General features: G+C 43.6%; 1 protein-coding gene across 5 annotated transcripts in view; it reads right to left on the bottom strand.

Moving 5' to 3' along the window:
* runx1t1 (RUNX1 partner transcriptional co-repressor 1) overlaps window positions 1-24,453 on the bottom strand; it is a 56,992-nt gene extending 32,539 nt beyond the window's left edge. For 2 of the 5 annotated variants that reach the window (XM_040020607.1, XM_040020608.1), the window contains exon 1: window positions 23,852-24,453. In XM_040020607.1, coding sequence (XP_039876541.1) covers window positions 23,852-23,879 — 28 coding nt within the window. In that variant the 5' untranslated portion in view covers window positions 23,880-24,453. Of the gene's footprint in view, window positions 1-991; window positions 5,281-23,851 lie in introns of those variants that run through there. The other 3 variants (XM_040020609.1, XM_040020610.1, XM_040020611.1) reach the window with 2 other exon arrangements.
* Between the last annotated feature and the right edge of the window lie 1,439 nt (window positions 24,454-25,892).

Below are 25,892 nucleotides of genomic sequence, written 5' to 3'. Positions count from 1 at the left end.
CCAGAGGGTACTGACATCTCACAGTTTGACTGCTGCCATGACCTACGTCTGCTAACCAGCAAACCAACCAACAGTTGCGGTGTTACGTTTGTTTGTATGATGTGTGTCCCAGCTGTTATCGTGACTGCAACAAGAAGGAAGTAGCAATACTGGAGCACAGCTGGGCACTGCAGCCCACGATTCAGTTGGTATTATCATCACACAGTCTACATCTAACTTGATGTCCTACCCAGATTTATTAGATCCACAGTGCGGATTTCAATAAAATATATAAGATTGCTGAAAGCTTACAGTGTGTTGGAGCCGTAAGCCAGATGGAACCCAATTTGTATCTGTGTGCGTGTCCATGCTGAAAGGAATATTATATAATATATTCCAGGCCTCAGCAGCAAGATCAATTTTCAACAGACAGTAAAGGCCGTCGTGTTTTACATGACAGTTATCTCTTACCACGTGGAGAGAGACGGAGACACCCAGTTAGAGGAAGGATGGATAAAGGGGGCGCATGAGTGGAGTGATATACAATGGAGGCTAAGTGAGAGTACAGTTATTTAGTGTGACATGTAGGAAAACAGACATGGATGAAAGGGTGAGGGTTGAAAACAGATGTGGGAAACAGATCAAGAAAGAGCTGAGAAAAGAGAGGTAAGGATGCTGAAGGGAGAGCCTGTAAACAAGAGATAACATTTAGGGCATATGAGAGACAGATGGGAAATCAAATACAGGAGGCAGAGGACAAGAACAGAAAAAAGAGGGCATAGGCTAACAGTAAGAGAGTGGGGGTTCCTGGGGGAGAGGGAACAAGCTTGTCTGCCTGGTGTTTTCAAAATATCACATGACGGCTGCCATGTGTTGGAAATTACTGCCGGTTAACTATCTTCCCCAAAACCACTCTGAAAAAATATGTCTGCAATTTATGAAATGTGTTCCAGGGCTGTGCTAAATAGAACCAGATTTGCAAAACAGAGGGAAAAAAACCTTTAGCCCTTACCACCTCTTCTCTGAAAACCACTACTCCTTTGCCTTCTTACTCTCCTTCCCCTTCTACCCCCACTGCTGCCTCCTCTGCCCTGCGGGGGAAGATGTTTAAAAACAGGGTCTTAGTCACATCTGGTGAGCAGGGAGCGGTGGTTGGTGAGACCTTGGATCGGGGCATTTCTAAGCTTACATCGCATGTGTGTGTGTGTACCTGTGTTCTTGTGGGTGACACAGTGACTGTGGTTTGCTAATGGCTCTTAGTGGCTGTGAGTAAAGTATGGCTGGAGGCGAAGGTGGCAGAGGGATGGCCTCTGCTTGCGCGCAAACACACACATGCCCAGTGTCACCACAGCCCATTTTAGGTCAGCGATGTGTCTTTGTCTCCTTTCATCTAACTGTTACATCCTTTCTACTGGGCTCTTTCACTTTTCACTGTCTCGCATCCCTGTCAGCACGCAGCCATCTGAGTCCACTGACAGGCAAGAAGAAAGGAGCTAAACATGACCCACAATACCATTGAAGCATCATTGACAGGACTGTACAGTTCCAGTGTCTACAATCTGCATTTTATTTAAATAATCATGTGTTAATGTGAGATCTTAATCTTTAGTTCAGTAAAAAATAATCATAAACTGGCCATAAATTTTAGGTTTGATACTTTATTTTTAATTTTCCATATACAAATGTGAGATATTATTTGTGACAGTCCATTAGTTTTCTAGCATTTCTGGGTATTAGCATCACATGTTGTCGTCTTTGTTCAGCAGGAGGCGCCTCAGATCGCTATCCTCGCCACATCCACCCCCCGTGTCCATCAAACAGCCTCAGTTTTTCAACCAGCACATCTCTGAACTCTGTCCCCACACCCACGACTGATACTACTAATAGCATCATCAAGACAGTCCCATTGTTTTGCTTTTCTGTGGCATCAACACAAACACACACACGCACACAACACACACACACACACACACACACACACACACACACACACACACACACACACACACACACACACACATGCATAGACTCAGACACAGCCTAACCGCTCTCCAGTGCTACAGATGGATGCCACCACTCTCTCTGGAGCGTTGCCAGCGCCAGCTAGTGAACAGCTTGCCTGGCACAGTGCTCCACAGTGTGTGTGTGTGTATGTGTGTGTGACAGTGTCTGTGTGTGTATGCCTGCAGAAACAGTAGCGAAATAGCCTAGCACAGATGGGTGGCCAAATTCCCCACCCCTCCCGCATACACACAAGAATACAAACACATGCGCACTGTGACACGCGCACACACATATGCTCCAGAATAGAGACACACATGCAGACGCAAGCACACACACACACACACGCACGTGCCTTGGTTCTGCTTTAAGTGTTGTCGACCTGGCGCACACTTGCCGCTCGCACAGCTGCTTCCTCGTTCACACACACACACGCGCACACACACAGAGTGCACACAGCAGAGGATCACAGTTACACACGCTTGCATACATCTGTACTTACTTTACACGTCCTGTTCATGGCATGCGAAATATAAAATCCACCATCACTCCCGCATCACCCAAGCCCACACACATAGACAGATAAATGTATTCAAACGCATCTGCAACACAGACACACACACGAGCATTCGCACTAACATGGTCTTTTATGTTGGTAGCTATTCAGTGTTGTATGTTTCTGCGTGTTTTCTTCATGCGCACAGCGAAAACATCAAGGCGTTCAGCTGGAAAGCCTCCAGTACTGGAAACCTGCCAGCAGAGGCCTATAGATCAGCATGATCATAGCAGTGTGTTAAGACACATCGCTGTTTAGTCAGGGCACAATGAAGTTAAGACATGCAATGAATGAAAGCTCTGCCTGCCACAGCTGACTTTACTAGAATGCTGCAGCGTGCAACTGAAACCATTTAAAATGCCTAAATTGTGACGTGAACTCTTGTGACAGTTTCTCTGATATTGCCTCATGTCTTGACTTTATGTTTCTCCATTGGCTGCAGCTTCTGTTGTAACATACTCATGAAATGCTGTTCCTGAATGGCGGATTCTAAAAAAAACAGGAGGTTTTACATTTGTTTAGGGTCAAAGGAACGCTCTCTTGGGATCCAACAAAGCCAGAGAAACTTTACCAATGGAAAAAAGTCAGTAGTTAGACAGCCTGCCAGTCAATGAGCTTAGGCGGCTGGCAGCAGGTACTCTCGCCCCCGGTACATAGGGGAAAGCATGGTGGCGGGCAGTGCCAACTGTGCACTAGGTGGGCGTGCCAGCTCCGCCAGCCTTGCAGTGTCTGTTTGCCAGTGCCATCTGGGAAGAACAGCTCTGCGCACATACAGTACCTCTCCTCAGCTCAGAGGGCACAGACACGCACAGACACACACACATGCATGGATGCACACAAGAAAGCAAGGGCAGACATGCACTCCACATTTATGTAGCATCCACAAATATGCATGGTATGAACAGCGCACACACATATGAAGGTACACACACGCACACAAACAGGCACAGCCGGCCGCTGACAGCTCACCATCTGTGCGCTGCCTCTGACTTCTCCCTCTGCTTCTTTCTCTGCCCTTGTTTTTGCTTTCATAAACGCGCGGTCCCTTTCCTCCTTTCCACACTTTCTCTCATCGTTCCGCGTCTTATCAGATGAGTTCTTCAGGCCAGAGATCCCTACGTTATGTCATTGCTACCTGTGCACTGACACTTGACATGTATTTTCTTTGGATTTCTCCCCACGTATAGGATTAGGAAGTGTCATTATTTGGCAGGTTGTTTTCAGGTTGAACTGAGCAAGACAGCGAGTCTACCGAGTCTCTCTGTTTTTTACTTGAGTTGGGCAGTCTGGGCCAATCAGATATATAGACGAGGAGCAAAAAGATATCCCTAAGTGATTCACTAATACTGAAAAAAGTGTAAATGCAGTAAAATCAGGATTAGTCTTTCACTGAGGACACAAACCATCTCTCAGTACACCACATAAGTCATGTAAAATCAAAGAAAGATACTAAAAAAAGTGAGAACAAGAGAAAGAAAATATCAATCTCAGTCTGTTACATAGTGTTCCTCTTCAGAGGAGAGTGAATGAATACGAGAGCAAAAGAGTGAAAACCAATGTAGAGAAAGAAATGAAATGACAAGAGCAGTTTAAATTGATAAGAGTAAAAGGGAGAGGAGAGGAAATAAAGAGGAGGAGGAGAACAGAAGTAGGAAGGTAATATGAGCACAGGACTGTGGAATTCACTTCAAAGAGAAGCTAAAGCAGGTCACTGTCTTTACCAGAGTTTTCCTTGGGTGAACCTCTCTCATATGTTTCTCATTTAAAGCCTCTGAACCACTGTTTGAAAATGAAGGCCAAAGAAAGACACAAGTGCTCTACATGCATGTCCTTTTTTTTGTGCCGGAGTATATTCACAAGGGATTTAGACAATTAGCTCATTTGTTGAAAAATAGCTGTAATTTTCCAGATGCCGTTCCATTCATCTTAACATTTCTACATCGCAGTTTAACAGCTTCACATTTGGAATACCACCAAGCTATTCCTTTCCTCCTCTGCAGCACAACAGCTGTAATATTTTCAGTCACAAATCTACCCTCTCTTTCTATTGCATGTTCCATTTATTTCTTTCCCTCTCACTGGTCACCACTACCTGCAGTAACTGATTGTTTCTCCCACCATCTATCCTTTCCCACCTCCCTTTCTCCCCATTCTTTCCCTCCCCCCACCCTTTGGCAACTGCATAACATCATCAGAAAGATCTATGACCGAACACTATTGCACTCCTATTATTCTTTCTCTCTGCAGCCTCTTTCTCCTTCAGTTGCAATCCCTCCTCCTTGTGCTTCCTACTCCCTGCCCTCTCTTTACAACTTCCAAACATTTTCACCCTCTTACTCCTCTATCTGCTCGCCTCGCTGTCCTTCTTTCCGTCCAACTCCTCCAAAAGCGCCACATGCACTGGAAGAAGTAGCCTCATTACAAACAAGGAAAATCCATTTGGAGCAGGCTTCTCCGACCCCCTCTGAAATCTCTTGAGTAAAAATGGCCCACATCTCTGCTCTTGCCTCCTCTCCATCTTGGATTCCCCCTCTTTCTCTCTAATTATTTATCCCTGTTTCTCTGCCTTTTCTGTTTCCTAAGCAACTCACTCTCTCGCCACTATGGTCCCTGTGTTCTCACACAACCAAGTAAGGTGTCGACATTGCAATACAGAGTAGAATTTAAATACCAATTCATGCGTATAAGTGTAAAATAGATGAAAAATTAGATGAAGATACAGCCAGCTACAGTGGGTCAGCAAAGGAGTCCATGTTAACAGTTTTGATGATTATAAGGCTATCTATCTATCTATCTATCTATCTATCTATCTATCTATCTATCTATCTATCTATCTATCTATCTATCTATCTATCTATCTATCTATCTATCTATCTATCTATAAAGGACAAACAAAGTTTAAAATGTGTCCAATGACTCAACTCATGAGTTGCCTTCATGACCCAAGAGTCATCACAGAATACACGAGCTATGTCAAAAACAGCTGTCGGAGCTCCCGACGACGCTCGTGCTTACGGCTGAATCATAACCAGGTGTTAGAGCCCTGTTGTTAGGATGAACAGCGGACACTGGATTCATGAAATCTGAGAAGAGACATCAAGCTTTGTAGTGTGCAGAATTCTTCTGAATTCAAACAAAATAAAGCAACCAACTCACCACAGTACACAGAACACACCTGCAGCCAAATGACAGCTGAGATTTGCTATTAACTGCAATTAAGAATCACATAAGTTTTTTTTCCATCTCGTGTCAGCGCTGTCAGTTAAATAAGACTCATCCCACCTATAAAACTGAAACTCTATCTTATCCCCTTTACTTTTAATTTTATCACTTTGAATTATTGCTTTTGGCAACTGAAGTTATCAGAATTTTCAAAAATTTAAAACTGATAAAGTTTTCAGCTCACGAGAATAGAAACAAACAGTTAGTAGTCTTTCCATGGTGCAAAGGGAAGCTGCATATCTGGAGGCTCACTTGAAGATATAGTTTTTAATACAAAGAAATGATTTCAGCAGCTTTAATAGTGAATGTTCAGCCCTTCATTAAGCTTCATTTGTCTGATCCTTAAGGCAGGCAATTAAATGGTGCTACTGGGTTTAAATTGGGCAGCAATGTCATACTAAAAATCTAAAGAAATAAAAAACACCTCCTTGTGCACTGTGTGTGTTAGTATGTATATCTCATGTGCCTACAGGAAACATTAATCACTTTTTGTTTAGTGACCTGAAACTTATTGTGTGGGCCCCTTCAGTTAAACTAATCGATTCTCAGCAGTGGTTTAGCAGTAAGAAAATGAATCACTGCAGCACTTCCTGTCATTTTCTCCAGACTACTCCTGAAATCTTCTCTCCGCATCCTTCTTCTTCAGCTGGCTCTCATTTCTCTCCCCTCTCTCACTCTGTCTTTAAGAGCCTTTCCTTTCTTTTTACCCCTCATTCCTCCCTCCAGTGCTCTTTCTCCCTCTCTCGCTCGCTCCTTCTGCTCTGCCATCATCGCAACATCTGATTAACATATGTCTGGGCTTTCACTCCCTGTCAGCTTGCAGGCATCTGCACACATGCGAACTAACAGAGGCGCTCGCATTCACGCAGCCTCGTAAACCGTGTCTCAGGTTCAAGAGTGTAAAGGACAAAAATGGCAGCAGATTTTCACGATCCTCCTTTTAGCTACATTTATGTCCCACGCCGCCTGAGCGTGAACGTGTGCGTGCCCACAACAGGGAGGATCAGAGACAAAGCGCCTTAATGTTAATGCAAGATAACAAGCACTAATGTTCCCTCAGTGAGCTGCTAAAAATGCCAGTAAGGGAGGAGAGAAAAAGAATTATATTAGGACAGAGACAAAGACGAGATGAAAGAGAGAAGATGTGAGTATGGGAGCGTATAAACAAAAGCAATAGCTGCTCCAGCTCTCCGGAGACACGTGGCCCCTAAAAGCACTAGCAAACCCAGTCTCTCTCTCTAAGCTCAAGTTTCATTTCGGAGACAGGAATTGATAGAATGCATTTGAGTTTATTCAATACACCGTTGGGAGCTTAACTTCATATCCCACTTCCAGTTACTGCAATCAGAGAACTCGTACTGATTAGCTTCGGCAGTAGTAACAGGAAGACATCTCATCCTAACTATCACCAGCCCATACCAGTCAGGCTACATGATCAGATTTTTTACCTGATGAGGTTTTACCGGCTTAAAGCATCAATGAAATCATCTCATATGTGTTGCAGGATGCTAAAGCCTCTTTTCAAATCATCTGTTCTCCTCTGTCCAAAACTGCCTGGAATCAGGCCCACTTTCACGGTCTCATCTGCAACAAAAGCAGGTAACAACAGCAGCCGACGTAGGCAACCAAACAACTACTTTGTCGAGAGGCTTGCCAAAACGCATAATCCAGCTGACTGCAACAAAAGCTTTGCAAAACCCTGCAGACAGACACTGATGGTTGTTTGCATTGGTCTATGTTTGTAATACCCATAATCTGACCAGTTTGTTATAATGGCATCCCCTGCCATTTGAACACTTTTGTAAAAAAAAAAAAAATATACAAATAAAATAAAGACACACATACATCAGTGGCACCAGCACCGCAAACTGGGATACAAACCGTGCTGAGTTAAATTACTTCCTCTGTGTGTGAGTGTGTCTGTGAATGAGCATCAGGGGCTTATTTCATTCAAGAATTAAACAAGTCAATACTGTGGCTTTAAGTAAGATTGCATATACTGTACTGTATAGCCTTCTTTCTGTGTCCTCCTGCAACCTCCTGACACCTCCCCCACGCAGGCTAATAAGGACTCATTCTCTATATATAGGTTAATATATGTGCTTAAATTCAAAACAGGCAAATAAAAGGCTTTCTTAATACGAGCGCATTAACGCACTGAATAGTCACACAATACTGATGAGGAGAAACCGTTTTGCTAAGGAGATTTCAATGGAGCGTCAAAGCTGTTTTGTGTGGGGTGGAGCCATCCTGTGTATATCATTTTGTGGGTGAAGGGTGTGTGTATGTGTGTGCGATGAGGGGTTCTATTGGAAGGAACTGAAGTGACTTTTTTTGTGGAAGACTTGGTAAACTCAATGGGGCTTTGGAGGGCCAACTCAATGATAAGTCAATGAGGTGCACTTGAATGGCGGAGTTGATGGAGTGAGACACACAGAAAATAATCTCTTTCTCTCACAGACACATACAAAGCAAAGTCCCACGGGACAGCTTCTGGCCACTCAGCGTCTGCATGTTTAATGGCACAGGGTGATATGTGCGTGAGAGAACAGAGTTAGCTAGTCGCAGAGAGCAATGCATGGTTATGTTTGTACACCATCAGCAATAAGATAGACAGTTCTGCCTCCATTCTGCTACACCCTTTTCTGTCTTCCCTGCACACTAACCCCTGCTTGTGTGCTGTCTCCATGTGAGAAGTGCCTGTGTGTGTGTGTGTCTGCACAGGCTACAGAATACACAGAACCTCACACAGTTTACACCCCAGTGGAGACTATTAGTGATCCTCTACCAGACACAGAGGGAACACATAGTCTGAGAGAGACACAGGCAAAGAGTCAAAAGTGTAGAGGAGAGAAGGGGAGAGAGAGGGTGGGGTGGCTGCGGGGGGAGAATCAAGAGGAGAAGGATGAGAGAAAGAGACAGTGACAGACTGGCACACTGATACGCAGACACACACAGATGGGAAGATAAATGAACAGATATTCTGGCAGTGCTACATAATACAGAAAGAAAGGGAAAGGGAACATCAGGGCAAACGTCAGTTCTCTTCCTCTCGCAAACCGACCAAAGATGGCCTCAGCTTTAGTGCAATCTGATGTAACTCGCCAGAAACTGTTTCAATGCTGCACATCAAACATAGTCATACCACAGTCATCAGACTGAAGAGAGAGGATATGTGAAATCTCTCCAAAATGTGTCACACTTTAAGGTGAACACTTAGTGTTATCTAACAAACTCGAGTGTATATCTTTAATTAAGCGTATATCGGCATACACGCGTCACCCCATTTGAGAGGAGAAGAGAAAAGAAGGAATAAAGAGACGCCTGAAGAAAAACAAAGGTCGAATGACGAGGTGGAAGCCAGAAAAATTGATGTAGAGGATGCAGGAGGAGGTGGTTAAAAGAGACACGAAGGCGGAGAAAAGGAAAGAAGGCGACCAGCTTGTATAGAGGTGCAGTTGGCCACAACAGGCGCTCCACTGGGCTGCACTCAACTGCTCTCTGCCTCCTGGACACACATTACCTCTGAGAATATTTGATGTGTGCGTCCGCGTGCACGCGCGAGCACGACGGCTGCATCTGAGCAGCAACTCTGGAGGAAGGGAGGTTACATATGGGCTTGGCCTTTGTGTGCCTGTGTGTTGATGGAAGTGAGAAAAAGGCAAGCGAACTGCAAAAAGAGAGCGAGTGAAAGTGAGTGTAGTCGAAAAGGTGCAATCAGCAGAGGGGCGGAAAAAAAAAAGCGAGCAAGAGGCTCCCTGTGTGTGCGGCAGGTCCCCAGCCATCTGGACACTCCCCCCCCCCCCCCCCCAACCCACCCTGCCCTCCACACCCACCATTCTCCTCCACCCTCCTTTTCCTCCCCTCTCCTCTGCCGACTGGTGTGCTATTCATGGCGGACCCATTTCACCTTTCAGTGTGTTACGCCCGCTCACCACAATACATGCTAATGAGGTAGAACAAATGACTTTTTTTCAGTGGGTGCATGCATGTGTGCGGCCCTGTGTGTGTGTGTGTGTGTGTGGGTGGGTGGGTGGATGGGTTGCTGAATTCTTCCAATCTCGACTGCTCGTTTCCAAACCACTTGCTTAACTGTCGAAAGAGTTGTTAATGGTTGTGCACAAACCAATTTTGTTTTCTCACCTGAAGGCACAAAATAGCTCCAGATTACTGACACCTGATCTGATGTTGCTTTGCACCGATGCTTGATTTCTAGAGGCAAACATAGGCTCAGGAATCCGCAGTCTTAATGCATTTACCACTGTGTCTCAAGGACCTATAGCAAACAAACCATATAAACACAATGGCATTTAATTCCAGCTAGGGTAACCTCCACCAGTCCTATATATCCTCACACCCAGCCACCTTCTATTTATCCTCCACTGAGTGACTTGGCCCAGTTCCAATCTGATCTGCTCGGCGATGATAAAGTGGAGAGGAGACAGAGGAGGGGAGAGAGCGCACATTTACAGTTCTCTGTAGCACGGATGACAGGAGATGAATGGAGCACTTGATTTGTCGCAACAGAACACAAGACACCACAACTGACATCGGCAAGAGGAGTGGTGACAGGGAGAAAAAATAAGAAACAAGCAGGCAAGAAAAGGGAGTGCCAGGGTGCTGAAAGATTGAGGAGCAATACAGAAGACGGGAAGGGAAGAGAAGAGGAGAGGAAAGTGAAAAAGGGGACGCTTGAAAAGAATAGATGATAGCGAGAAAACAAGGGGAAAGAAAAATGCATAGCAATACAGACAGAATGACAAACAGTTTGTCAAAACCGAGCCTCCTTCGAGTCTTTCTTCAGCAAGAGCTGCTTTTCATTCGCCCTGCATCACTAGGTGGCGCTAACGATACATCTGTACACCTGCCAACCCTCTCCTCCCCCTCTTCCTCCCCCTTTACGTCTTTCCATAGTGAATCATTGTGACAGCCCGGCTTGGCAGTCATAATTAACCGAGTGCACTAGCTAGTGTAGCACTCCATGCAACACACCACAGTGAGCCAAGCACAGAGAGGACTGCTCATAGTGAGAGCTGCCACCAGGCATGATGGTCATGTTTGTGTGTGCACGCCTCTGTGTGTGTGTGTGATTAATAGTGTGTGTAGTGACAGTGTGCAGTCAACTAAGCCACATACACAGGTGGGGAAAGGAGAAGGACTTTTTGAGGCTTCTTTGAGGATCACTGCCTCTGGTGAGGTCAGACATTGCTGATTAAATCAGCGTCGGGCCAAAGGTAACAAATTATCCTTTAAAATACAACTCTCTGTGTCTGTTATTGTTGCAAGGAATTCAAAATTTTTAAGGCATCGGTTTAGAGGTTTGCTGATTTAATTATGCAAAACAAACAAAATAAATCATAAAGAAATATTTCAAAGGTGGTGTCTTTTTAAAAACAACAAAAATATCTGCCAGCGCGAGATTTATATATCATCGCTGCCTATTTGTGTCTCTCCCACTAAATCCTGCTCAAGAGGAAAACCATCCATTTTGGGGGCTGCATTTTGCACATGTAAAACACAGATTTGTCCTGCAACAGCTGTGGAACAAATTGTGTTATTAAGTCATTTTAACACCCAAGGCATCCAATTAAGCTACCCAATTCCCCTTATCAAAGCCACAGTTCCCCCAAAACGAGGAAAACAACTTGCATGGATGTGACTGTTTCTACAAAAATAGCCCTAAAATCAGCTTCATAGCCGTTATGTGGGACTAATGGAAATGGTGCCACAGTTCCTTTAACTAGTACAGAAACAGGAACCAGGCCATTCCTGGCTCCCCTCCCGGCCTCTGGGGCCCAGGGCCCAGCCCAGCTCGCCACACAATGGGCCAGCAGAATGAGAGGAACCTCCGGCCATCCAGAGATAGCCCTGCTGGTCAGGAACCAGAAGAAACCTGGGAGGGAGAAGAGGAGGTGGTTTTGTGTGTGTGTGTGTGTGTGTGTGTGTGTGTGTGTGTGTGTGTGTGTGTGTGTGTGTAAGCCTTAAGGATGCAAACCCAAGCAGCAAGGGAAAGGGTGGGGATGGTTGGTTGGGGTCAGGATGTGTGTAAAGGGGACAATGTTTGTGTCTGTGTGAAAGAAAGTAGAGCTGTTCAGATAAATGCCTTGCTCCCATACAAAAATAACACAAACGCGCGCACACACACACACACACACACACACACACACACTGCTACTCTTCTCTCTAAGGAAGTTAAAGCTTGTTTACAGGTAATTAATGCTGGGACAGCAACAGTGGGATGCAAGGTGCATGGGGGAGTGGTTGATATAAGAGGGGAGCAGGATTGGAGAATGGCGATGGGATCAGTGGCTTTTGGACCTGGCACCCACTCTGGCAAGTGAAGTGTCCTATCTGGCTTTCTTAAACTGCCTGGAGCCCCAAACAGTGAGTCAGTCCAGAGGAGCATTGGTCTCTGAACCTAATGATGGGAATCAACCCTGGGGACAAACTGGAAGAAGTAAATTACATAAGAGTGAGAAGCAGGTCGTGATGTGAACCTGCTCCCAGTTCTGTTTTGGGAGGGGGGCTAGAGGTGGTGGGGTGGGGGTGCTCTTCAATAAAACACAGACACATGCACATGGCGCCCACTGTTTCCATGACAACAAGTGGAGCAGATATGCTCTCTCAACTGTCAAAGGACACGCGCACACACATACATACACGTGCGGTGAAAAGAAAAAGAAAGATTGTACTAAAGTGTTTTTTTAGCATTTCATAGGTGGCTGTCATCGCCGGAGTGACAGAAGAAAGAAGACTGAAGAATAAAGAGACAATGGCAGGAACCAAAAAGGAAACAGAGAAAAAAGAAACAGGCCAGGAATGCAGGATAGATACAGCTGCTGCTGAACTTAAAAAAAATATGCTGAATATATTTTTGCACAGAAAGCCGACTTTGGCTTTGGAAGTCGTGCTTAGGAGGGGCTGCTTTATTGCCAATAATGATTACAGACACCAAAAGCAATTTTGCTAAAGCTGAATTGAAAAAAGAAAATTGAAAAGTAGTATGAAATCTTTTTTTTTTTTTTTCCTTTGCAACTTGTGAACTAGAGTCACTGGGCTTGGCTGGCAAAATAAAACACGGTGTCCTTGCTGCTTCCTCTAGCACAAGTGTGCCATAACTTCTGTTCTCAGACACTAGAGAGAGATAGAGACAAAGACAGACTGTCCTAAATCTAAACCTCTCAGCGTCATCTGAATTGATGGTTTTTAGGGGGTAGAGGGATGTCGGCGTCACACGGCGTTACACGAATGTATAACCTAAACATATTTCTGCTTCTAAATCCGTCTGTGCCGCGCATGCATTACCCGTGTGATATGTGGTGAAAGGAAATAGATCGCTTCTGTTTCAGGTCTGCGTGTCACGTATACACCAGTGTATCCTTTCATGGGGAAATTAATACCATATCAATTTTCCTTTAGTACAGGGGCTATTTTATGGTATTGGTGGATTCATGAATTTTCTTACACTGTCATATTCATATTCCAGATTCTGATTTAATTTGCCGCGTGGGAATGAAAGCACACATTTAAAATGAGACGAAGCAATAAATTCAAAATTGCTTTCCTCACGAAGCGTACACGCACACACACACACGCAGACACACACACACACAAGAGCAGTTTTGTCTTTGTTCTTGTTATATATAAAAAAACACGCACACACAACCAACTATTCTTTATCGTGAAATAAAGCAGTCTCAGCTAAGTACTCTTAGCTGCAGGGAATGTCACATTTTACAAGCTTCCATCCACATCCACATACCATGCAGTATTTTCGCCTAACCTCACAATCCCCCCTTGTACTATAATTCTCAATTACAGTAGGGCAGATATATATATGTGTGTAGTATATACTGGTGCTCACATGCAGTTGTGGTAAATGCTTGCTGTGTGAACTCCTTGACAGGGGCTGGTTAAATATAGCTTGAATGATTTCATGTGTTATTTTTCCCCAAATGCAGTTTAGCATTACTGGCTGTCTAAAAGAGGAAGAAGAAAAAAACGAGACAGCAGCTCAAGGTCTAAAAACAGAAGCTTGTATCCGAGCTAAGCAATTTGAAACTCATAAATGATATTTAACATTGTATATGAGTCATTTCTCTCTGTCCTTTGTCTGTCACTGCCTCCGTCTCTCACGGTTGCTTGACTCTGTGGCTTCTGGCTTTGGCCCTTTAGCAGTTTAAAGTAACTCACAGCTATGTCCTACTAGCTCTTCTCTGTTTCCCACTTTCTGTTTTCAGACTCTTGTTCTCGAGCTGGCACAGGCAAACAGGGTGACATCAGGTCTGCAAACACAAAAACCTCACTCTCCCCATCTAATAATGTGTTCTTTAAAAATCTAAAACACAGCTATTCTATCCCTGACGCCTCAAATCCGATGAAACGTGCCCTAAACAAATGCATTTAGTCTACAATAATTAGCCAAGCCCCTGTGTTTTGAATATTTCATCTCAAATAATTATTTCTTGAATATATCTGTCTCTATTTTAGACAAAAGAGAGCAAAATAGTAGATATTTTTATTCTTGAAAAGACACTTCCACTGTCTGCACCTTACATCCTCACATGATGGATATCTAATTTTTCTCCTACCGCCTCTCCCCATTTCACCTTGCTGCACTTGTCACCGTTCACCTTTCTCGCACCCCAGTATCTGCTTCTGCTCCCCACCCTTTTTGTAATCACACTCTAATCCTTTGCAATCAATTCCCCATGAAAATACTACCCGACCCAAATAACACACACATACAGGCAAACACACACACACAAACACACACACACTCAGTGCGCCAAGCAAACAGATGCCTGCAAGACACAAAAGCAACCAAAACCAGGATCAAAAATCATTTCAACACACTATTATTATGTTTTGTTACACGTTGGTTGGATCAGACAGACTGTGAACATCTTCGTTCATTCGAATCAAAACCACTTAAATTAACACCATATCAAGTATCAAATACAGAACAGATCGTCAAAGACAGAAAGCAACGAAATAAGTGTTAAGGAGTTGCACTGAATTATTAAAACATGTTGGCTACATTTAGGTAGAAATGTAATCCTTTTTTTATGATGGGATCAGGATGAACGTACATGCGTGCTGCATGTGTCCCTTACCCTTGATCAGCTGGTGACTTGGGCTTGTCATTGCCCTGCCAGGCAAAAGCCCGGGGCGGTGCACGACTAATGCATTAGCGTCTTTAGCAGTTCGGGGCATCTGTCATGTGTGTGTACATGCTTTTGTGTCGCTGCATCATGTAGCCTGGGGCAAAGTGGCAAATACAAAGAGTCGTGTTTTATCTAAATATAGAAACAGATGCAGATTGTCTCCGGTTCTGCTGCGCGTAGTTTTTAACTCCCCTACTTGGTTGCTTGTCTTCATTGTCTACACTCTTTTGTTACATATGGCTGGCAATAACCAAAGCTCTACTTTCTTAACAGTTTGAGACGCCTTTCATTTTGACGAAGTGGTAAAAATGTTGCATGCTGTGGTCTTAAAATGCATTTGATGCCGTATTTTAGTATAAATGTTCACTTCATGAAATTTTATGAGACGGTGTTGTGTTACAAGAACAACACTGATTTAATAGAACATAATTGGCAGTAACAATGAGCTCAGCATGCTTTTGTTAAGTGACTAAATGACGAGAAATAGGACAAGGGTATGTGGTGGGAAAGGATGGTGCGTGTATGTTGTGTTCATTCTGACGAGGAATGGCAGCGAAAGAATGTGTTTGTGTGTGTGTGCGTGTCTGGCTGCCTGTTAATATGGCATGCCACATAACGCTAAAAATATCACTCATCACATCAAACGCACACCAAGAAACTTGTAGACCACCTAACAAACACAAAGAGAGCTCTGCATGCCTTCACTTTAGATTGACAACCCTGCCATATGGTGCTGAGCTTTGTCTTTGTTTGCATATTCAGCCACTCACTGTCTGAGTTTATGAGAGCCCAATTTAGCAAGCGCACACCTGTGTATTTTTAATTTTTTTTTTTACATATGTGTAGTTCAGTCCTATGTGTGAGATAGCTACATTAGCAAACATAAAGTTGCAGCTGCACTCCAGTACATGATCCCTGCACAGCTGTGAATTATTATGTGGACAATTTAATGCTGCCAAAGAGGAAACAGGAAATTAAGATCGTACTTTTGTTGCACTGCTAAAGTGTCTGGCAAAATGTTTGTGTGCATCCATGCTCAAATAAAATTCCTACAAAGTGAAACGATGCAGTGCATCTCTGATGCTATCACCCTGAGTAGCAGCTTTATGCTCGTCACTCATAAATGCGTAGAAGAGGTGCAGATGGAGACCCAGGGGTGCAACCCAAATGCTTAAGGGGAAGGGGCTTTCCACTCACTAAAGCATCCTCAAACTAACATCTAGGCAGTAATTTGTCCTCCCTCAGGGGAGGCATAAAAAAACCCAGAGCCTCGAATTCTTTGCAGCTATGGAAAAAGTGAAGAGCGAACAAAAAAAAAAAAAAAAAAAGCTAAAATACTTTATCTCCGCCTCTAACTGAAAGTTATTACATTTTCTGAATGGTATGACTTTCTAATGGTTAGCATATGTGAATATGTGTGCACAGAGAGAGAGAGAGCAGTAGTTGAGGTTAAGTTAATAGCACAAGCAGAGGGGGAACTGGGAACCCTTGGCTTATAAAGGATACTTGTTTCCCTGCCTCACCGAAAACCAGATGTTGATAAAGAGACATAGGGGGAGGAGAGAAGACAGATGGGCAAAAAATTACCAACACTTGAGCCAAACATCTTGAAACATCTGCAAAAAAAAAAAAAAAAAAAAAAAAGGTACCTTACAAAAGGAGATGGATTTATGCTCTCTCTCTATCTTGGATTTTCATTGCTCCGTGAGAGCCTTTCTCCCTCCTGTGCTGTGCTGCTCTCAGTGTTACCAGGGCTAAAAAGTTTTGCCGCAATCTGGAGCTGTTTAAGTCTTGGAAAAAAAAAGAAGAAGCTTGGATTCTTCCACAAATGGCTCTATCATGTAGAGAAGGCAAACACGTCTGCACACTGTTGGAGCCATAAAACTTCAGAGAGTGCCGCGGGATGGGGTCCACAATCATGCAGACTAACTCGATATGAAACACTATAAATGTCAAGGTACATTGCAATATAGACGCATGTGTGTACATCCCTGCACATGTGAGGCCCAAAAACATATCATTCATATCCCATTTCTAAAAGCGGAGTTCGGTTACCATGGAGACCCATCGTCTATTGCTAGTATGAAATGCGCAGCTGAGGATGGCACGTCCATATGGTTAGAGTACGACAGAGGGGAGGAACAGATGCCTTGATTAAAGGGCTGTCAATCGCAAATCCATAAGAGCAGCTGGGGTCATGGATGTATATCAGATGACACTACAGACAGCGAGCAAGCCAGACAAAAAGATATATGTTTTTATACTGTAGGCAGATATAAAAACACACACACACATTCACATGGACACTTGTGAGGAGAAGGAGCTCTACAGATCTCTATCTGTTCATCGATACACAGCTACAGCCTCACAACTAATCTCCCAGTCTGACTGAACTGCGAGAGCTTTCTCCATTTTCAGAGGCATTTTATCCTTTTTGAGAGAAACAGCAGTGAGGTCGAAGCCTGTAAGTGTAATTCTCAATTTTTGGGTGGATACAACTGCCATTAAATATACTTTTCTTTTTTTAAAGATAAAACCGACTGTGGTTTTGTTCTGTTTCTGTTCAAACAAACACTTAGCACGGCAGCTAGCAATGAAGCAATGATTCGGGCCATTTAAGGTTAGACTGCAGTGAGCGGTCATGTATAGGGACTGAAATTTTATGGACAGGATGGACGGGACGCACTAGAAGTTAAACAAAATGGGGCTTTTTACTTGGCCCCATTTGGAGAAAATGGACCAGCTCCTTCCATTTTTTTATGTTACCCCCACTGTCCCTTCTGCCACTCTCCCTCTTTCTCTTTGAACCAATTTCTAAAATGGCCCTCCCTTGAAATAATTGACACTCTGCGTTTATCATTTGAGGCACCTGCTGTTGGTTTGACAACAAGACAATCAGATGGAGCGACCGGCCGTCGTCCCATTGTCCCATCTCCCTGTTTGTCTGTGACACTAACTGACAACAGCTGGAAGCCCTCTCTTCCTACAATACCCATCATGCAAGTCAAATTCAAGCACAAAAGAAAAGGGCCTCATTATTTGGCTGTAGTGGTGTGATTTTAACCAGCAAGGGGAGGAAACAATGATTTAGTTGTGTCTGCCCATGGGACATAAAAGGCTGGCAGCGACTGGACGTCCAAAAAAACAGCCGTGCACGTGATTGCTCTGCCGGTGCCGATTCTATTTCATTATGAATATTAAAGAAACACAGTTTAGATTGGTGCTAGCTGTTTGCACCTCCGCTTGTATACAAATACCAGAGTAGACCACCGCAATATATAACGCGCACACTCCTGTCTGCTAACATGCATTTTTGAACACACAGCCTCCCACATCCCCATCTCTTCTTCTCTCTTCTACTCTCTAGATGTAATTGACTGAGCACGTCAATACTCGGAGGGAAAAAAACAGAGGGTCCACTGTCTGCATCTATTGATCTACACTTCTCTCTTTCTCTCTCTCTCCCTGTCTGCTGATCTTAATTACACTTCTTTTTACCAAGCCAGGGCTCCAATCTAGCGGCTGCCCTTTTCATAAAATGTACTGTCCAAATCCATACATCAAAATTAATGAGAGTGAACCGAGCTGTAAATCAAATATCCAAGCTGATAAGCCGAGGTGGTGATCGTAAATTACATAAGTCCTTTTTCGTAAAACAAAAAACGAAAAGGAAAAAAGCGAGAATTATTCTCACGGGTTCATTTAGGTCAGCGTTAACAATGTGAAGTTTTTACAGAGGAAGCAACCTCAGTCTAGGTGATAAAAACCGCTAAAGCGCGACAGGGGTGAGATGATGTTTCTCACTCTCTTTGTTATCTACTTCCTCTTTCTTTGTGTCTCTCTTTGTCAATTTGTCTGATTTTCTGCCTGCCTGTTTGTTTGTTTTAAGCGCTGTCTGTCTGGGCCCACTCCACCGCCTCTCTCTCTCTTTTCTCTAATACACACACACACACACACACACACATACACAAAAAAACGACTTTTATGGTCAGGTTTTATGGACTGGTAGCAAAGCAAACTGGTCCATTCTTCAGCAATTGTCCTCTCGTGAACTGGGGAGAAAAAAGGCTCCTAATCGCACAGCTTCACAGCTCATACTTCCCATCAATCAAACCTCTCTGTGTGTCCTCGGGATTTGTGCGAGCGTTTGTGTGTGTGTGTGTGTGTGTGTCTGTTTGTGCTTGTAGACATTCCCACCGTATAACATCTCAAACCTCTGCTGAATCACAAAGAAAAGCTTAGAGATGGCAGTTCAGACTCTAACATACAGTACACTCTGTTCCTTTTCAGATGAATCTTTACAGAAGACATAAACCACCCCCAGCCCACCAGGTCCTCTGTTTAATCTTTAAATGTAAATTGGGCGACAGGTGAATATTGAGAAGGTGAGAGATAAAGGGTAACATCTTCACTTGGCCACTTTATCGCTGCTCCACATCACTAAGAAGCGCCTATTCAATATCATTACCTTTAGCAGAGTGTAGGGGGAAACACAGTCGTGGGTATGTCCTTTTGTATTCATTGGACATACTGTATAGACACCTGCACACACACACACACACTCACACGCACACACACAATCACATCCAGTTGCTTATCTTTTGAAATAAGAAAAGGGGCTTGTCAGGATGGCACATTGTATGTATGTGTGTTGAGTAAGTGTGTGTGTGTGACTAAGAGAGAGAGAGAGAGAGAGAGAGAAGGGAAGGCAATGTGCATTAGGGCGATTACAATATCAGCCGACTCCAGATGGAGGCAGGAAAATAAACAGTGGAAGAGAAAGAGAGAGAGAGAGCGAGGGAGAGAGAGCGAGAGCAAGGGGACAGACATCATGACAAGAAGCCTAAGAGAGAGGTTCTATATGTGTGCATTTGTTTGTGTGGAGGTCTGTCTGTGAGCGATACAGTTAGAGAAAGTAGAGTTAATTAGCAACTCAATCCGCATCTGTATACAGAGGACTGAGGAAGCGCTCTGCATGTGTGACAGTGTGTGGGTTTATATTGTCCTGGACGTGTCTATTTTGAGTGTGTACTTTAAGCCCCAGAAACCTGAGTGCAATAGATACAGCTAACCGTTTACCCTAAACATATGAAAAAACTACATCTCCCATGACACGGCTGCTTTTAGATTTGCTCTGGAACCAATCTATTATCAGTTCTGGCTAAGTGGAAAATTAAGTTAAAATAATAATAAAAAAATGCTAGAAAGGTAAAAATCCTCCATGAAAAATTATGAACTGTGAGGCCCTTCCCTGTCGGCCTCTTCTTCACTTGACCTATAAGTCTTATGTTATCCAGAGTAAAAACACGAACAAGGCCAATAAAATCAGTTTGTGGCGCTCACCGTTCACTTTGACATTAAATCAGACCCTGTAAAGGCCATCTCACAGCTACAATAAAACAAAGACCTCTTGCTTCTGTAAGCACAAGAGAGTGTGGACACACAAGCGCCGCGTATACAATGCAAACGGACACACACACAAACACACCTACCTGCAAGTCCTTTTTATACCACCGCTGCTCTTTCATGGGCGATGAAATTCAATAAGCAGTGAGGAGAACTGCCCTCTCACTGATAACCATCAATGGGGTTATCGATCTCCAAAAGCGTTCATGCGTATGTGCATGCCCATGCACGTGCACGCACACTATAATTCACTCTGGGACTTGATAACAGACAGCTCTGAATAATCAGAAGAGATCTATACATCTTAAAGGAGTGCATGCAACACTGATTTTAGTATCCGGTTCGGCAGCTGATAGTTGCCCCCTGACTGCATTGCTTCAGTTCCAATCTGTATCCAAGTCTTTATACACATTTCTGCAGTAACAGCAGCTGAGGTAAATGTGCACCAAAACCCAGTGAAAAGAATGAAGAATACTGTAAAGTTTTCATGTTGTTCGTGGAGTTAGATAAGAACAGACCTTCTAGATTGACACAGCAGTTATGTGAAAATCCCAAGTAGTAGTAGCGCCAGGAAAGCCCACTTATTCTAAGCACTGAATTATACAATAAACAAACAACCAAAAATCTTTGAGAGCATACATAATTTAGAGCATATACTGTAGGCTGTATACAAACGAGGGAGCTTGTGTTAAGTTCTGTATACTAGAATCTGGCTCTGATAGAGCCAATTGAGAATGCCGAAAAAATTACAGGTGATCCGGGTTGCGCTGCTTTTGAAGTGGATTGTATTAAACTAGAGACAGTCAGCATATGAACTGTGTTGAGTCATCATCACTTATTCACCGTATAGCAAACCTGGACTGCATCCAAACGTCTGTGTGACACACTTAAAAGAAGTGCTTTGTAACTACATCGCAGCACTGGAGTCTCAGTGTAACTCTGTGCGAGACAGGAAAAAAAAATCTCTCTCTCTCTCTTTTTAAAAGCAGTAATTCATTGTTTGTTGCTGTGATTTAAATATGCAGTAGAAATTGCTAGGAAGCTATTACCAGTGCTTAACATGAAAAAACAGGGGAAACAGTGAAACCAAAGAGTGTGTGTGTGTACGATATCTATGCCACATTGTGAAAGTGTGCATGTGACACACACAGCCTTTCTCAGCATCACTTGTTCAATCTGCCAACCAGAGGTACGTCTACGTGTGATTCTCTGGCTGCGTGTGAAGGCGAGAATAAAATGGCTGCCATCATTTTTTGCAAGGCCGTCCATGTGTGTGAGCAGCGGTCTGATGCATTTGACCCTATAGCCTAAGAGCTGGGAGGAGGAGAAGGAGGAGGAGGAAGGAAGGAAGGAGGAGGAGGGAGAACAGGTGTGAGGCAGGCTGGTGGCTGGGCAGATGGCCCCTGGAAGTGCAATGCTGGGGAGCATGGACCGCAGAGACTTAGCAGCTATCGTTAATACAAGCCTGTTTATACAGTGCACACACATGCAGCACGCACTCACACATGTCCAATCACGTGCGCGCACACACAAACGCAGAGATAACCTGCAAACAGCACTTATCATTTACTCTCCCCTCATCAGCAGCTTTGTTTACCTTTCATTTACCCCCCCCCCCCCCCCCCCCCCCCTTTATCTCTGTAAACACACACACTCCAGGTAATGGTCTTTTCAGTCAAGTCACTACTTTAATGGAAGTCCCAGTGTTAAAAGGATGGGAAACAAACAACTGATGGCATAATAAATGACAGCCAGAACAACCACATCACCTGGCATCGCCACTGCAGTAAATTATTAGACTAAACAAGGATTTAAAAGAAAGAAAGACAGAATGAAAAATAATCCTGAATCTTCATTTCAATGACTTAAAAGACTCACAGACACAGGATACACCTGCATCATGATATCCCAATAAAATATCTCTTCGAGAGGAGCATTTTTAAACTGCTGCCATACTTTGTTTTCTTGTTGATCAGTATATATCAGTGCCTCTTGCTCATTCTGTACCCGGTCGCCCTTATTTAGCTCATCTAAAGCCACCTCTGCTCTGTTTCATGCCTTTGACAGGACTTAACAAGCGCTCTCTTGGACGTCTACAAATGTGTACGATGCTGTGTGGGGAGCATTTGGTATGCCTAAAAAATGTCCAAAGCCCTATGGTTTTCCAGAAGATATTTTCCTCTCTCTCTAATCTGAGCCGTGAGAACAGTCGGGCATCGACAGCATGTTGTGCCATAGCAGCCTCCCTCCCTAACCCGCATGTCTGTTCTTTTCCCAGTCGGGGGAAAAGATTCCCACTGGAGTAAATATAGCCCAAAGCCTTTAATTTCAACCCTATGCCACTCCATTAAAAGAAAGGGGGGGGAAAAGGAATCCGTTTTCCGTTTTTGGAGATTTTCGGTTATGTGATGATGACAAAGTCGCAGCGGGTGGAGAAGGAAACTTCACATGGGTTTGAGAAGATGCGTTTGAGAGTTGTGTCAGCGCTCCGGATGATGTTTCCTTTTTTCCCCTTTTTTTTTTTGTACTTCAAATTCAAAGTCTGAAATGCAAAGTCTCTAGAAATGCTTTCTAGGACTCCCAGGCAAAGATTAGAAGAAGCAGCTCTACACTGAACAGAACTGAGAGGCTCAGGCTGAGTTCAAAATCCTCACGCAAAAGTAAAACAAAACACCCCCCCCCCCCCACCCAAAAAAAACCCCCATAAAGTAGTCAGTAGTAGGATTATTATTGACTACTTGCAAGAAATAATTGTAATATTTGTCTCCGTTTCTGCAGTGAGAATAATAAAAATTGTGACTTCTTATTTTTTAAACTCCCAAGACGTTGTGTAATGTCTTTCGAAGATCACCACTTAATGTGAAGATTGCTCCACCTGAAACGAAGGTGATGACGAGACTTGGTCCGTAAACTTAAGTTGCCTGTTGCCCCAGAACAGCTGCGCATCTTGGGCACAAGCTCTTGAACTGGGAGCTGTTTTTTATTAAGACAGCAGCATGCTGGTTAAACAAACTAGAAAGCCAACTGTCTTCATTAATTACATTTCTAGATAATTAGCAGGCAATAGACGGAGTATTTTCACTTTCTCTAATTTTTTGAGCGATAAATGTAATGTGAGACACATCAGCGCTGATTGCTCGGTCTTTTTCTCCCATTAGAATGAAACACGATTATGCACAAAACAAACGCACCGTTTCTATGTGAAACAGATCTGCACATAATCTCGGACAATAAAAACATATTTCTCTAACAGAAAAGAAATGCACTCCCTGGCGATTATGTATTTATTGTATTATAATTTTTAGGGGGGTTTGGACTGCAGTGCAGTCTGCTTAATTTACATTAATATATAAATATATATCAAAGTAGAAATAAAACAAAATCTCAGTTAGGTGTGTTGAGTATTTTGTGATATATTTCGTAATTCGGGCGCACACGTGTGCATACGAAGTCACAAAACACTCCAATAAGGCGTGAATTGGGAAATATTAACATTATTATTAATAGAGAGAACACTTACACTGAAAAGAGGCAGAAATTCCCACCATGCGGCACGTCGATGTGAGAGGGCTAAATAATTTCCAGTCCTTTTGACTCCGCGCAAGGTCCCCTCGATGATCCGCCTGTATCGGGAAGACGAAAACTACAGTCCAGCCAGCTTTCAGGGGCTCTGGTGGTATACTCCCAGCAGCTCAGAAATGTGGTTCAAACTCCGACAAAAGAAAGAAAAAGGGCACCTCTCGGCTTGCAATAAGTGATCAGTCACTGGGGATATGCAGTGTGGGAGAATCGGGAATCTTGTAAAAAGCGCAGAGGCAAAGGAGGAGAGATGAGAAACAGATGCAGAGGGAGGATGCTGTACTGCGCAGGGGCACCCTGTCTGAGTTCTTCTTCTTCTTCTTTTTTTAAACCCGTCTTCTTACTTTCCTCCGAAATCCCTTAAGCGTCAGTTTCGATTCCGGGAAAAAAATCAGTTTTTATATGTGAGAAAAAAATCATCCACACACCCTCGGACTCGGGCTCCTTGTGTTCTGCTTCTCCGTTGGCGTGGGGAAGAGGAGTAGCGACACTCTGCCTCCAGTCGGCGGTGCGCAGCAGAGCCAGGTGGCGATGGGCGGGACTGAAGCGCTGCTGAGGAGGGGAGCAGGAGGTGGGGGCGACTGGGCAGCAGCCAGCATCTGTGTGCCCTAAACAGGTTGGAAACGCAGTTTCCGGTCAGAAGTGTTTTCTTTAGTGTCTGTGGCATTAAAGGATTTTCACTTGAAGCGAGGTAGCCCTTAAAACCCTGTTCTAAAGTCCTTTAGTCATTACTGGATAGGTAGGTGATTTTCCAAGTCTGCCGTAATTTACATGTCAGTACATGTATATTCAACAGCATCATTAGCCATTGCAGTCACGATTAGCTTTCATAGTTCAGTTAAAGGGTAAGTCGGTCCAGTGTAGGCTACTCTTTTAAAAATATATCCCTGAGGCGTCATCCAAGTGCTTAAAATTCCGAGTTTTTGTTAGGATACCATGCTGAAAATACTTCGAATTTGTATTTTCAATTTGCATGTAAAATGTAACCCAAGTGAAAATGTCAGAATCTCAAACGCAAAAAACCAAAAATCTTGTTATATTCACGTGGAAAATGTTCTGTAATGCTACTAAATAGTTCCACAGGTCTGACAGGGAAAAGGATTTTTTACTTAAACAGTGACAGAAACGTCCACATTAAAACTCTAGGTATGTTTTGACCAATGAGGAGAGCTCTCATGAATTTATGCACAAAGTAAATACCACATTTTTCTGCATTGTTTTTGCTTGTTGGAGGTTTGGCAGGTGCTGCTTTAACTGAGTCATCACTGAGCCCTCTTCTGCTGAAAGGGCACACAGCGAGGTATCAAAATTCAATTAACAGTAGGGGATAGAAACATGCATTCATTCTTCTTATCTTCTAAATAAATGATCTAGTTTTTTGTTTTTTAGTCTGGGGAGCCCTTTGACCACTGAACCACTTACACACACAGTTGAGTGTCATGGACCGAATCCAGCCAGCTGGGTGCTCGAGGACCTGGTTTACTATTGTGTGGATGTCTGAAGCCAAAAAAAAAAAAAAAAAAAAAGTAGAGCTGTGTGAGCCATGTCTCCACTTTAGGTACACACTCTCTCTCTCTCTCTCTTTCTGTCTCTCTTTCACACACACACACACACACACACACACACACACACACACACACACACACACACACACACACTGCACCTCCATCTTTCTCTCAGCTGAAAAAGGCACAAGCTGGCTGGCCTGCAGTAACCTAAGGCAAACACTTTCCCGGGACCATCTGGAAATCATCTCACCCGCAGAGCCAGCGAAAGTACAGAGCAGAAGCTACGTTTACAACTCGGTGATAACAACCGGGCGACTTGAACTGCACGGTTGAACAAGTCATGCACCATTGCCTGTTCACAACATCTCATAAAGCATTCTGTTGTAATCATTTCCATTGTGTTTTATTCTATCCTGCAGTTTTTGTACACTTAATTGGAGGACAGTGTGCTATGACGTGACAGTGTAATGTTGT

This window comes from Simochromis diagramma, unplaced genomic scaffold (assembly GCF_900408965.1).
Source record: "Simochromis diagramma unplaced genomic scaffold, fSimDia1.1 OVJJ01000753.1, whole genome shotgun sequence".
Classification (NCBI taxonomy): domain Eukaryota; kingdom Metazoa; phylum Chordata; class Actinopteri; order Cichliformes; family Cichlidae; genus Simochromis; species Simochromis diagramma.
The sequence above is the reverse complement of the archived record's forward strand: the minus strand, read 5'-3'. Positions and strand labels throughout refer to the sequence as shown.